The 12,871-nt window shown below is 50.6% G+C and overlaps 1 protein-coding gene across 3 annotated transcripts in view; it reads right to left on the bottom strand.

Moving 5' to 3' along the window:
- Positions 1-3,020, bottom strand: part of TBX5 (T-box transcription factor 5) — a 37,641-nt gene extending 34,621 nt beyond the window's left edge. Inside the window, exon 1 of one of the 3 annotated variants that reach the window (XM_015878483.1) lies at positions 2,762-3,020. Coding sequence is in view for 2 of the 3 variants with exons in the window: in XM_015878486.1 (XP_015733972.1) it covers positions 281-299 (19 nt within the window). In the remaining variant the exon portion in view is untranslated. Of the gene's footprint in view, positions 1-280; positions 679-2,761 lie in introns of those variants that run through there. The other 2 variants (XM_015878486.1, XM_015878482.1) reach the window with 2 other exon arrangements.
- Between the last annotated feature and the right edge of the window lie 9,851 nt (positions 3,021-12,871).

The raw sequence follows: 12,871 nt of genomic DNA, 5'->3' as shown, positions 1-12,871 counted from the left end.
GAAGGAAACCCAGCCCACCCTCTCCTTTTGTTCCATACTGCTCTCGCTGCGCCTCGCGCCCCCCGGCTTCTCCCCAGCCCTGCACACCGCCGTGGAGCCCCGGGGAGCGACCCTCCCCCCCCCCCTCATTCCGCGTCTCCCGAGGCCTCGCCGTTCCTCGGCAAAGACAGTTTGTGTCTTACAATGACCCCGGATAGCCACTTTCGCTCTCTCTCTGTCGCACACGCGCACACGCATTACAGACACCGACGGACATACATGGCAATGGAAAAGCTGTTACCTTGCTTGTTGAATTCCATGCAATCAACGCATCTCCATATATATATGTATGTGTATATTTTCCCCCTTGGCAATGGAAATTACAATGGGATCAGGCTTCTCGTGTGCATATTTCCTTTTATTTATTTATTTGCGGATCAGCATGTGAAAACCCAGCCTGGAAGAAAAAGCTCTATCCAACGCAAGCCGCCTGCCTGCCTCGCTCTCTCTCTCTCTCTCTCTCCTGCTCTCTCCAAACACTTCCAGGTTGTCAGACGCACCAGAAAGGATCCTGAGACCAAGATAAAGCCCCCACCCCCACCTTTTTCTCAGCCTGATCTGGAAGATGCACTTTTCCCCACCCTACTCTTTCTTTTCCCCTTCAAAATAATAATAAAAATAATAATAATAATAAAAATTAAAAAAAAAAAAAAAGAAAAAGAAAAAAAAAAAAAAAAGGAGGAGGGGGAGAGGACGAGAGAGAGGAAAAAAAAGCCAACGGCACCCCCTAGGAAAAGAAAACGGGGGGAAAAAAAGTTCGGGGGCTGGCAGAGGCCTCACGGGGCAGGTTCGCAGCGCGGTGTTACCGCGGTGCTGCGCGGAGCAGGGCGCGAGGTGCGGAGCGGAGCGCGGAGGGGACGTGGGCTCGTCCAGCTCCGCTCGCCAAGTGCCGGGACCCGCTGCCCAACCAGCTGGGATCCCTGCTCCGGAGAGACTCCCCTCACCAGCCCTCCCGCCGCCCCCTCCCCCCAAACCTCCTTTTCCAGCCTATTTTTCTGGCCGGCAAACAAGAACAAGGCACAAAGACAATCGCCAAACTCCCCAGCAGCCCTCCCCCTCTGCCTTACCTCCTTCCCTCCCTCCTCCATCCATCTCTCCCAACCAAAGAGAAAATTCAGCGCCTGGGATATCCCCTTCCCCCTCACCCCTTTAAATAAATCGCTGGCTCCGCTAACCTCACACCATCCCCGTCCCCCTTCGTCACCAACCCCCCCCCCCAGCCCTCAGAGGCTGCCCAGAGGTGTAGACGAGAACCCATCTCAATCTTTACTCGCAGAGGCCTCTAAAAAAAATAATAATAAAATTCCGGGGCGGGGGGGGGAGTGGAGGGGGGGTAGAGGATGTAGAGGAAGAGATCTAAAGTGGACGCTACTGACGCTACTCGGTATGACCTGGGAAAAGGGATGGAACACGACGGAGAGGGACCAAACCCACCAAGGCTAACCCTGCAGTTCGTGTCATCCCCCCGAGCCCCTCTCTCCATCCTCTCCCCCACTCCTCGCCGCTGCCGGCCGGGGCACGCAGCCCCACAGGCTCCGCTCTGCTCAAATAATCAAACCGTCAGCGAGGAGAGGGGACGTGGCTTTATCTGCGTCTTCCTCCTCTCCCTTCTCGCTCTCCTTTTAATGTATTATTTTGAGGGTAAAGTTGAATAGGTCAGCGCAGGGTAAACAGCCTTCCTGTGGCATTCTGCAGCCTGAAGAGAACCAGATTGGCGAGTCGGATTTTTGATAAGACCCGGAATAAATGGCATGGTTTAGATCTGTTCTGCCCACCTTCTTCCTTCTTCCACCCCCTCCCATTTGCTCTACATTTTTTTACATCATATTTGCTTCCAACCTCCCCCTCTCTCCCCCCCCGCCCCCCAAACCTCAACCCTTTTCTGCCTCTCGACCGTTCCTTTTGCATTTCGAGGAAGTTTCAGCAGAGCCACAGCGCTGCTCAGCTCCTCGGGGCTCGGGGACGCCGCAGCCTCTGCGAGTTGCAGGAGAAAGCAGCGGGCGAAAAGTCCGGGGGGTGAGCGACCGGGGGGGCGTGTGTGGGTGTAGCTTGGCATCTCCCAAAGCCCCCCCTCCCCCCCAAGGGCGTGCAGTCCGACAGCTACCGAGGAGAAACAGCGAACTGTAAACGGTTGCAAATCAGAATAATAAAATAACTGCACTTGTAGCCGCGGAGAATTAACCAGCGAGTAGTACTTAAACAAACAGAACAAAGCTTGTCCTGTCTTTCATTATTTTTAGAGGGGAGAGAGCCGAGGAACCCTTCCAAAAACACAAATAAACGAGCGAATAAATCGCGTCGTCCTTCCGCTCGGTGCCGCGACCGCTCCGGCCTCGGCCTGGGAGGGAGCGGGCACGGCCAAGGCTTCCCTCCCACAGCCACGAGTGGGAAATACAAGCAGCAGAGCCCGGCCGGGCTCGGGAAAGCCGGGACGAACCGGGGGGAAGCGGCGGTTGGGAATGAGCCCCTGCTAAATGCAAGTCAGAGGAGAATCTTTCTCAATATTATTAATTACTACTTCATTAAAATACGTTCAAGCAACGAGGTAAAAGATCGCTTACATGGGGGGAAAAGGTTGTTCGCAGCTCGTAGCAAAGGAGAACGCGACCCGACCCTCCCCTAACCAAAAAGAAGGCAAAAGTGGAAATCTCGAAGTTTGCAGAAGCGCCCTCGAGCGCGGCTGCCGCCCGGGGAACGCTACTGGAGCGGGTCGCGCACTCACCTCTGTAGCGCCAAAGAGGCTCGCAAACACCTCGAAGACAAGCTGAAAACGATGCAAATAAATCGAATTTATTTCCGTCTGCAGGTTGGGGGGTGAAGAAGAAGGAAAAAAAATTGCTGGGAAAAAGGAGCGCAAGCCCAGGCTCTCTAGGACTGTAATGTCAAGGCGAGGGAGCCTTCCAGCTAGAAGCCGATTTGTGGTCTCAGACAAATTAAATATTACTGTTTATTACCAGCCATACTCCAATAAAATAAAGAGAGTTCAAGGCGATAGCTGCTATCTCACGAGCTTTGCTCCTATAGGACACGGAGACGTCACCAACCACGCAACTGGCCTATTCTGTCATGGTTGACTGCAGCAGTAATGGAAGGTTAATTTGTATTATTCTCCTCTTTTAAAGCCCTATCAGTGAGATTCCTGTGGGGTGTTTCTTTTTTTCGTTCTTTTTTTTTTTCCCCCTTTTTTTCTTTTCTGTTTTTTCTCCCCTCCTAAGAAGCCATTCGGCTTTATGCAAAATACACCGAGGCTGCGTGCCTGCATATGTATATAGAGACACGAATATATCACACAACGCACGCACATGGGTGTGAGGCAATGTGTGTCCTATTCTAGTGTGCATCACCAAAGAGAGCACAGAGTAGCTGGAAACTCCGGGAATATCCACTCTTGGGATGGAAAAGAGGGAAAGGAGTAGCAAAGCTCCCACCTCACCGGGAGCAGCTTAACTTAATCCAGCGGTCCTGGCACTACTTATCTGAATTTTTAAGGAAATCAATTAATAATAATAATAATAATAATAATAATAATAATAATAATAATAATAATAATAATAATAATAATAATAATAATAATGATGATAATAATAATAATAATAATAATACATTGTTGGAGATAAACTTGTCAAATGAATGCTCAGGCGCCTCTGGAAGCAACCACTCTGGGCTATATATAGTAAATGATAACCTGGTTATTTGCACAGATTCAAGTGTGCTTCAGGAACCAATTATTTACTCTGATCTGAAATAATAATAATAATAGTAATAATAAATTAGGAAATCGAGGTGGTTATTTGCCAAACGAGATTGGCAAGTTAAAAATAATAATAACAATAAAAGAAAAGAAAGAAAGAAAAGCCCCAAACTCCCCAAATGCCTCCGAGCACAGTCAGTGGCTGCAGAAGAGCAGTCGCTCCCACAGCCTTCTTCCCCTCTCCTATCTCTCCCTTAACCTGAGCAGGTTTCTTGATGCACTCACGGCAGAGACTTCACCAAAGATGCTCAACCGTTGTTTCCTCCAGCAGGAAGAGAGAGGAGGAGAAATAGGGAGAAGAAGAAAAAGAACGAGCATCACCTAAGAAAGAGCGAGAGGTTGCTTCAGGACTCGGTAAGTGTTCCCAGCAGGGCCCTAGGCAGCTCCGGCCGAGGGGCTGCGGGCAGTTTTTCCCCCCTATCACAGCCTCGGCTACACGTCCCTGCTGCCTCTCCTCCACCATTCCCCTTATGCTGCTCCCTACCCCATTCCCAGCCCTGCAGACCTCCAGGCCTCACCAAAAGACAGCAGTGAGGATGACAACCGGGGGGGCGGGGAAGAGAAGTTCCATGTCACTCCGCAAAACCAAAACCAGAAACAAACAAACAAAAAGCCACCAAAAAAAAACCCAAACAACAACAACAACAAAACCCGAACCCCAGCGGGATGCTGGGCTCCCCCAATAGCCCAAGGAAGACTGCACGCTTTGCAACGCTGTCTTTGCTCTGCGTTAGGGCAGCCCGCAAAGGGAAATCCACACATGTGCTTATGGATGGGTGTGCGCAGATGAGTGTGAAAACACGTGCCGTTTGCAAAAACACGTGTGCACGCGATGCCTTGTGCAAATGGCGTGGGTGTACAATGCGCGTGGAGTGCGCCTGAGCTCCAGAGATGGGTGAATATTTGAGAGTCCTTCTGTCTGCATAGACCGCTCATAACAAAAACGTGCACTTTGTGAGTGTGCAAATATCGAGATGCTCGTGCACACTCGCACAGCAGTACTCGGGCCCCCTCCGTTACACATACCCGTGACTATTTACGTCCTCCTCCATACTATACGCCCACGTTTTGGGTGCGCGCAGGCATAAATCCGCCCCCAACTTCAGCGCAGCGTTAACGCCGATCTCTCCGCCGGGTGCGTGGAAATCCTTGCACACCCAAAGGCACTGCCGCGTACAAATGGACATACTGCATAGGCTCCCACACCACATCCTGCGGCGCCCGCCCCGCAGCCACTTACCTGCGTGTGCGGGGGCGCGCGTGGCTGCGGCTCCTCGCTGCGATGCGGACAGCAGGGTCGGCCCCCGCCTTCCTGCCCGGAGGAACCCACGCGCGGTGGGGCCGCATTGCCACAGCCCCCAGCCGGCTCGCTGCCCTGGAGGTTTCTCCTTGCGGGTTTTACCCAGGAGAGGTGGAGGGAGGGGGGTGGCCGGGGTGCCGGCTTGCAGTGGGGTCGAAGTGTTGGCAATAAGAAATAGTACCGGCCACGAACTCGCTGCCCCCACCCCTAAACACACCCTTTAAAACACCGCTTCTGGGGTCGGCGGTAGCACAGAGATCGGCCCTCTCGTTCGGCCGCTGCTCGGAAGAGACCGCTCCCGGGGCCGGCAGCGCTCCGCTAGCAGCCCGGAGCCCATAGAAAGCGAGCACTTCTTTTTCTCTTCCCATTGATTTAGCTCTCCCATAGCAAGAATATTCTTTTACCTTTTTTTTTTTTTTTTTTTTTTTTTCCCATCCTCTTTGGAAATACTTTAATAAATTCACTGTTTGTTTTTTTTTTTTGTTTTTTTTTTTTTCCTTAAAGCGCCCTGTATCGATCGGAGGGTTTAACAGAAAGGTATTAGTCTCAAAGTAACTCCACTACAGTTCTCTCCGTGTCAGTATTTCCATCTCTAAAATCCCGCATTTATTGCTCTACAATTCTACCTCTCCTGAGTAGATATCGAGCTTTTTTGTTTTACGTTTTCAAGCTGCAGGTGAACAACATTTGTCTTTAAAAGCTGGCGGTTTGGCGATCCTTTCCCGTCTTTCTCGTTACTATATACAAACAAATAAACAAACAAAACCAGAAAACAAACAAAAAGACCTTGCAATTAGAAAACAACACACACGCGCGCGCGCGCGCGCACGAGAGCGCGCACAGCCCATTCATTTCCCAGGAGAACTGCAGACTTTAAAGCAGTGACGGGAAGGAAACACAACGGGCAAAGGCAGAGTTGCAAAGCTCTTCTCAGCTTTTCCTCTGGGCACAGCGCTGCTCAGGTGAGGGGCCATTGGGTTTCCCCTTCCATTCCCCCTTCTTACTGTGCCACCCTCGGGGACTTCGAGGCACAAAGTGCCCCACGATCCCCTCCCTGCCCCAGTCGATGGCTCCCGATGAAGCGGAGAGAGTTACTGATGCCGGAATAGAGCCGCTAATCTGCCATTGCCAAACAGGGTGTCAATCAGGACTTTATCTCGGGCCAAAGGAGAAAATAAAAGAAGATAAGGCCTCGCTGTCGCCCTGGGAAGAAAGTTAAAGGGGCAAGAGGGGGAAAGTTTTCAGTGCCCCTTGCCTCTCCCTGATAGTGATCTTGCAGTGACCTTGAGCTGCGGCTGGGGTGGGCAGAGGGGCCCGAGCCGAGTGGTTGTTCCCATCCTCTGCTCGAGGGACACCTGCGATTTTCAGTTGTCCCCTCCTTTGCCCCAGGGCCACCGCCCGCGGGAGTCGACCCCCAGCGCCGCGCAGCTCCCTGCCTGCTTCCTCCCTCCCCGACTTCCTTCCTATTTTTTTTTTTTCTTTCTCATTTTACTCCTTTCCAATCCCTCTCTCCGTCTTCTCTCCTTTTCTCGCTTTTCCTCCTTTCTTTTCCTCCCATCTCCTTCCCCCCACTCCCCTTTCCCCTCGTTCCCCTTCTTCCCCGTTCCCCTGCTCCTGGCCCGCACAGCGAAAACTCAGACAAGCCTCGTAGTGCCGTCAAGACCACATCCTTCACCTTAACCGAACCTCACAAATTTCGTGACCTTCTCCCAGCCCCACTGCCAACCCCACTCCCAGGCTCAAGACTCAGCCCCGTTTCCATTCGCATTCCCAGCCCCTACGGCTGTAACCCGTCTCTGTGCGGCTGCTCCGGGCATCCCAGAAATACGCACTGCCCTCACAGTGAAAATACAGATTATACATAAAGGGCTAAAAGGCTCCTGAAAAGTTTGGTTTGTTTTCTTCAGCTCACGTTAAGCGAAACAAAAAACCAAACAAAACCAACAATAAATAAATAAATAAATAAATAAATAATCTATAGGATAAAAGGGGACATTTCCTCTCATCAAAAAAGAGCATTCCTCCCCGGTCCGTGCCCTTGTTCTTTGGGCAGAGACTGGATGAGGCCAACCTGGTAACCTTGTAAATCTGCATCTGTGAGAGCAGAGGGGAGCTGGGAATGGGACGGGCAGAACCAGGGGCTGCAGGCTGTGCGGCCGGACCGTATTCTGCTGCCGGGGCTGGGGGCTGCTCGGAGCTTTCCCGAGACCTTTAATCCCCACAGAGGTGAGGATCCGGGTGCAAAGATCCGCTCAGGTTGGCACAGGGTTTGGTGAAGCCGATGTCTCTCACGGACACGTGCACGCGCACTTCTATATCACAGTAAAAATTAGACCTGTTCCACGTGTACCCAGATGGATGCGTGCTTTTCTCGTTTGGTCTGGATGGAACAGTGGCTGTGAGCACAGAAAAACGAGCTTTGAGAGAACACTGGCTCATTCCGTGACTGTCTGTTTGCTTTGGGAGGCGGATGTGTGCGTTTACCTGCTCGACTGCGCTGCCGCGGGCTGAGGGACAGGATCTCCTGCCTTCGGGAACACATTCTAGGCACGACGGGATTGGAAACCATTAATTTCCAAATAATATTTTCTTTTATTTAGGGAAAAATAATCCGCTCCGACCTCAGCTCCAAAGACTTCGAGCAGAGAGCTGGGCTCTATCTGCGGGTCCGGGCTCCGGACCCCCCCACCCGCACCCGGGACAGCAGCAGCATCGCTCGAGACAGTGCCTATTTTCTGTCATTAATAACTCGTTTCTTTCAGGGGAAAAAATATATATAAATATATATATCGTTTGGATCCAAGATTGTTTTTTATGATTCAGTTGGACAAGACGGAACACATGTTAGTTTAAGCAGGTTCATGAAATAGCTGTAAATCAAATAAAGTTTACGAGTTTAGCAGGAAATACTGAATAGATGAAAAAAAAAAAGAAGAAGAAAAAAACCCCTCCGCCAAGGCAGAGAACAGCAGGCTGAAAGAGCTGGTGGAGTTTGTCCTGCTCTGTGTTTCTCTCTGTTCTCTTGTGCATCTTGCCGATTAAAGGCCTCGAGACCCCGTGTTGGCGCCAAGTGGCATGTTATTAATCAGTTATCCGTAGGTTCAGTCCACATAAGAGAGAAATTTAATCACCAGAAACCAGACCCGACATAAAAGAGAAATCTAAAATCAATTCCCGCCCGCCTGCCCCCCCCACCCCCCACCCCCCCCACCTTAGCGATCCCAACGAGCAGAAGCGATCAAGATCTCACTCCTTCTCCCTTAATTGCACCGAGTGAAACGCGAACTTCTTTGGGCTTTATTCCGAAAAGCATTAATGAAAGAAAAAATAAAAAGAGGGAAGAAAAAAAAGGTAAAGGAAAATAAAATAAAGGGAAAGGAAAGGAAAGGAAAGGAAAGGAAAGGAAAGGAAAGGAAAGGAAAGGAAAGGAAAGGAAAGGAAAGGAAAGGAAAGGAAAATAACTCGACAGAGGTAACAGAGGGGGGGAAAGAGGAAAAAAAACAAACAAACAAAAAAACAACAAAAAACCCAAAAAAACAAAACAAACAAAAACAAAAACAAAAACAAAACACCCAAAGAAACAAGGACCCACCACTACAATGCAACGAGTGTGTCCTTAATCTTACTATAAAAACGTGATGGGGGAGAAACAGCCCAGGCGGAGCCTTTCATTATGAATATATGTATATATATACGTATGCATATTCCAAAGAAACGCGCTGTTAAAATGACTTCTGAAGGCTCCCAGAGAGCGACACCCCTCCCCAGATGCCTGCAGGGGTTCCAGCCCCGGCCTGGCTGAACACCCTGAGGTGTTCCGTTGTCATCCCCACCCCTCCTCCCTCCCCACACACACACCCAAACCCCTCAGGATCCCAAAATGAGTAGAACCCGTCAAGGTTCGGCGGGCTGACAGCAGGGAATGCGCACCCAAAAACTCTGACCCTCCAAATCCCGAAGCTGAGCTCTTCCTTTGGGCATTTCCTCCCGACACCAGCACCATAGTTTTCTCCTCCAAGGCATTTTGGGTGGAATTCCCCAGTTTTTGGCTAGACCAAGTGCTTAAAAGAGAAACTTCGCTGCCTCCTTGCTGTCTCGGTAGTGGGACAGGAGGGGACGTTGCCCTCCTTCGAGGAGTGACAGCAGGATAGAAGGACCCGAAATATCAAACACGGGGACAACAACATCCTGTTATTCCACTCAGGACCCCAAACACTTCCCTGCTTATACCCCTGGCACCGGCCCCACACTGCTCCCCCAGTAACCGGGCACAGAGCTGCGGATCCCACGTGCGTTTCGAGCGGACAGCGAGATCCTCCCGACGAAGCAGGGCTGGGTGACACCCCACCTCCAGGATACGGCTCTGGGTGGGGGTGCAGCGGTTGCCACCGCATCTCTCCTCACCTGCACGGTGAGCCTGCAACAGGGGAAGGCTGAGGGGGGAGATTTGCGCTCCGGGGATATATTTGGAAAAGAATTTCCAAGCCGCTCCAGCAAATCTATGAGAAAGTTACCGGCCCGACCAGGGAGGCTGTGCTGACGGCTGCCCTTCCCCGTGCCCCACACTACCAGCACTCCCTCACCTCGCTGCCAGCTCCTGTGTCCGCACCCGCGGGGATGTCATTTTTTCCTCTAAAGGGGACAGGAAGACACACACACGTATGTACGTATATATTTTGTTCAAAGCTTTGCGTACCCAGATGCAGAGAGAAGCGCTTCACCCCGCTCTACCTCCAAACCCCAGAGGCTAAAGTTAAAGCAAACAGCCGCATCCGTGACGGAGGGGCTCTTTGTGGAGAAGCTCCCACCTTGCCCGTGTCAGCCAAATCCGCTTATTCTGCCTTAAAAAAGAAATAATAATAATAATAATAAATAGCAAGGGCTGTTCTGTGCGTCTCGACTTCGTGAGGACAGTGGATGGCAGAGGCCCCCCCACACCCTGAGGCCCCACCTGAGCAAGCTTAGAATGGCTGAGTGAAACCCGTTGTTTTCTCCGCATTTTCCCTTATCTTTTCCCTCCACCAACTTTCTCCTCCAAAAAAAAAAAATAAAAATAAAAATAAAAAATAAAAATAAAATAATAAAAATAAAAAAAATAGAAGGCATCGATTTGACTTTACTTGCCTGACCTTCTTTTCCCCCCTCCACGCTGTATCTGATCTTTTTCTTACAGCCCAAATAGACTGGAAACCACAGAGAAAATAATCAAAGTGCAGCATGTTTTCCCACAGTAGGAATGCATGTTAGCACTCTCTCCACGTCTTGATCCTCTGCTTGCGTGCGGGTATTCAGACGGAGATGCGTTCAGGGCAGATCTAGCACAGATGCAGAGCTCGTTCGAGTCGTCCGTGCCCCGATCCTGCTAGAGCCTGAACAGACGGGGGGAAGAGGGGGAGGTGATCCCGTATCCTCGGGGTGCAGAGTCTGAATTTGTGTAGGAAACACAGAAAAATACCACTGAGAGTGTGCGCCTGGACAACTGCTGCACGCACGCACCGCTATATTCATATCGCCCCCACTCGCGCACCGCCCCCACCCGTGCCCGTGGGTGCCACAGCTCCAGGCGGCTCTGCCCTAAGAGTTCATCCCGTGCCGAGGGTAGGTATGGGAAACAGGGGAAGGGGATGAGAAGGGATTTGCTCTCCTCGGTAGAGACCCACGGCCCCGATCCACGGGCGCGGGTCCCTCTCTGTGGGGAGGAGGAGGAAGGAAAAAGTCTCCTTCTGGAGCAGAAAATGGTTTTCCAACCCCCACTCACCGCCGAGCCTGGCCTTAACCCCTCATCTCCCCTCCTCCCACAGCTGCGCGGCATAGGTAGCTACAGATAAGTGAAAGTGGTATTTTTATAGGCTGATAAAAGAGACTTATCTCGGCTTTTCCGAATCTGACAAAGATTCCCTAATTGGTCATTTGCCCACTGCGGCTTTCCCAGGCCGGAGAGTGGCTATTTTCAGCCGGCCGAGGGGTGTCGGCCCCATGCCCTGTCGGAGGAGTTTTCTCTGCCCACAGCCTCCCTCCGCACGATTATCCCCCTCAATCCGAGGCCGCTTCGTGCTGAGGTGGGGGGAGCACATCAGCTGCTCGTTGGGTCCTTCCCGACAACCAATGCATTCAAGCAGAGCTGAGGCGCTCTGCTGTGTGTGGACAGAGGGTAAGGATGTGCATTTTTGCACAACCCTATCCCCCCAACTGATAGGGTGCAGTGATGAAATAGAAATTCAAGATGTAAATTAAATGGAAACTTAAATACAAAATTAAACGGACTATCTAATAGAAGTTCATTTTCTCTTTGTACATCCTGGGGCACCCCTCAGCCCCCATCGGGGTCAACAGCTGCTACCCAGCCCAGAGCAGCATCACCAGCCTTGGTTCATTGCTCGCAGCTCCACTTCCTCTCATATTACAGGGGAAAAAAAAAAAAAAAAACAACAAAAAATAACCAATTCAAACCAACCAAACAAACAGAAACAAAAACAAAACCCAAAAGCAAACCCAACCCACACCAAAAAACATAAGCCCCAAAGCACAGAGGAAACGCACTCATTCCTACCCACCCAGACCTCGCAGGCATCTCACATCACAAACCGTGAAGCAAGCTGGGAAGTTACCCACTAAACTTATTTCTCATTTTCCTTCTCTTTCCTGGGGAGAGGGGCAGGGAACTGAGGGATTAACGGCCCATCTGACCTACCAGTGCTGTACGCACATGAATCAAGCACAATCAAAGGGCCCAGTGTCAGCATTAGCTTGACCCCTCCGACTGGCGTGGGGCTCAATGCACGATGAGGCCTGTTCTGGCTAGAGCAGCAGAACACTTCCCCCGGGTTATTAATGCCACCGAGGGCCCTGCCCAGCCTGCAGATTGGGGTTACAGCCACTCTAGGTGTGGGGGTGCTGGAAGTAAAGGAGGCTGACCAGCCAGCTTCACTTCAGCTGCACCAGCAGGGTTCTCCCACTCCTTGGAGTCTGAGTACGTCCCATTGATTCAGACTGTCCACTCAGAATCACAGGAAGGAGGACGGAGTGTGTTTTGCTTGTTATTATTGTTATATATATATATAATTTATTTTCCCTCCAGAAAGTGCAGAGAATTATGTCCTTATGCCTTTTGTCATTCCAGACTTTGCATGCATGATTTCACTGAAATGATATGAGCAAAGAAGATCAGGTTTCCTTTGGATGCTCTATGACTAGGGGCATGCCCAAAGCCCAAGGGAACAGGTGAAGGCCCAGCCATGCCATGCAGCAAGTGGGCATACACAGAGCACTTCAGGTCCAGCCTTCATGTCTGCCTTCATGGATCTTCAAAAAAGGTCCTTTAACCAAGTCTCCAGCAGCAGAGTGCTTTGTATGAACTGAGTCAGATTGGAAAATCTCAGAAGATACCCCACAATCCCTCTTTCTATTGAACATTCCCCACACTGGTGAGGAGCACGTGAATTAGCAAGTGATCATGGGGAGCAAAGCTACACAGCCATAGCTCTGCAGGAGATGACTGAGGGGATGCGCACAGTTCTATCAATGTTTCAGGTTCATCCTCCATTTAAATGTCACATTTAATGGAAATAGTGCACCCTCATCTTCTCTCCTAGTCCAATCTGGGCTATTTTTATTTCCTTCACTCACATTTTTACTTAACACTGACTTTTGCTTTTAACCTGTTCTTTCCAAATGCATATATATATATAAAATTGTCCTATTAAATAAATTCATGTCAACACTCTCTCAGCAACACTTGGCTCTTCATCTGTAATGGGTTCACTGTCATTAAATCTTGTCAT

Source organism: Coturnix japonica, chromosome 15 (genome assembly GCF_001577835.2).
Source record: "Coturnix japonica isolate 7356 chromosome 15, Coturnix japonica 2.1, whole genome shotgun sequence".
Lineage (NCBI taxonomy): Eukaryota > Metazoa > Chordata > Aves > Galliformes > Phasianidae > Coturnix > Coturnix japonica.
The sequence above is the reverse complement of the archived record's forward strand: the minus strand, read 5'-3'. Positions and strand labels throughout refer to the sequence as shown.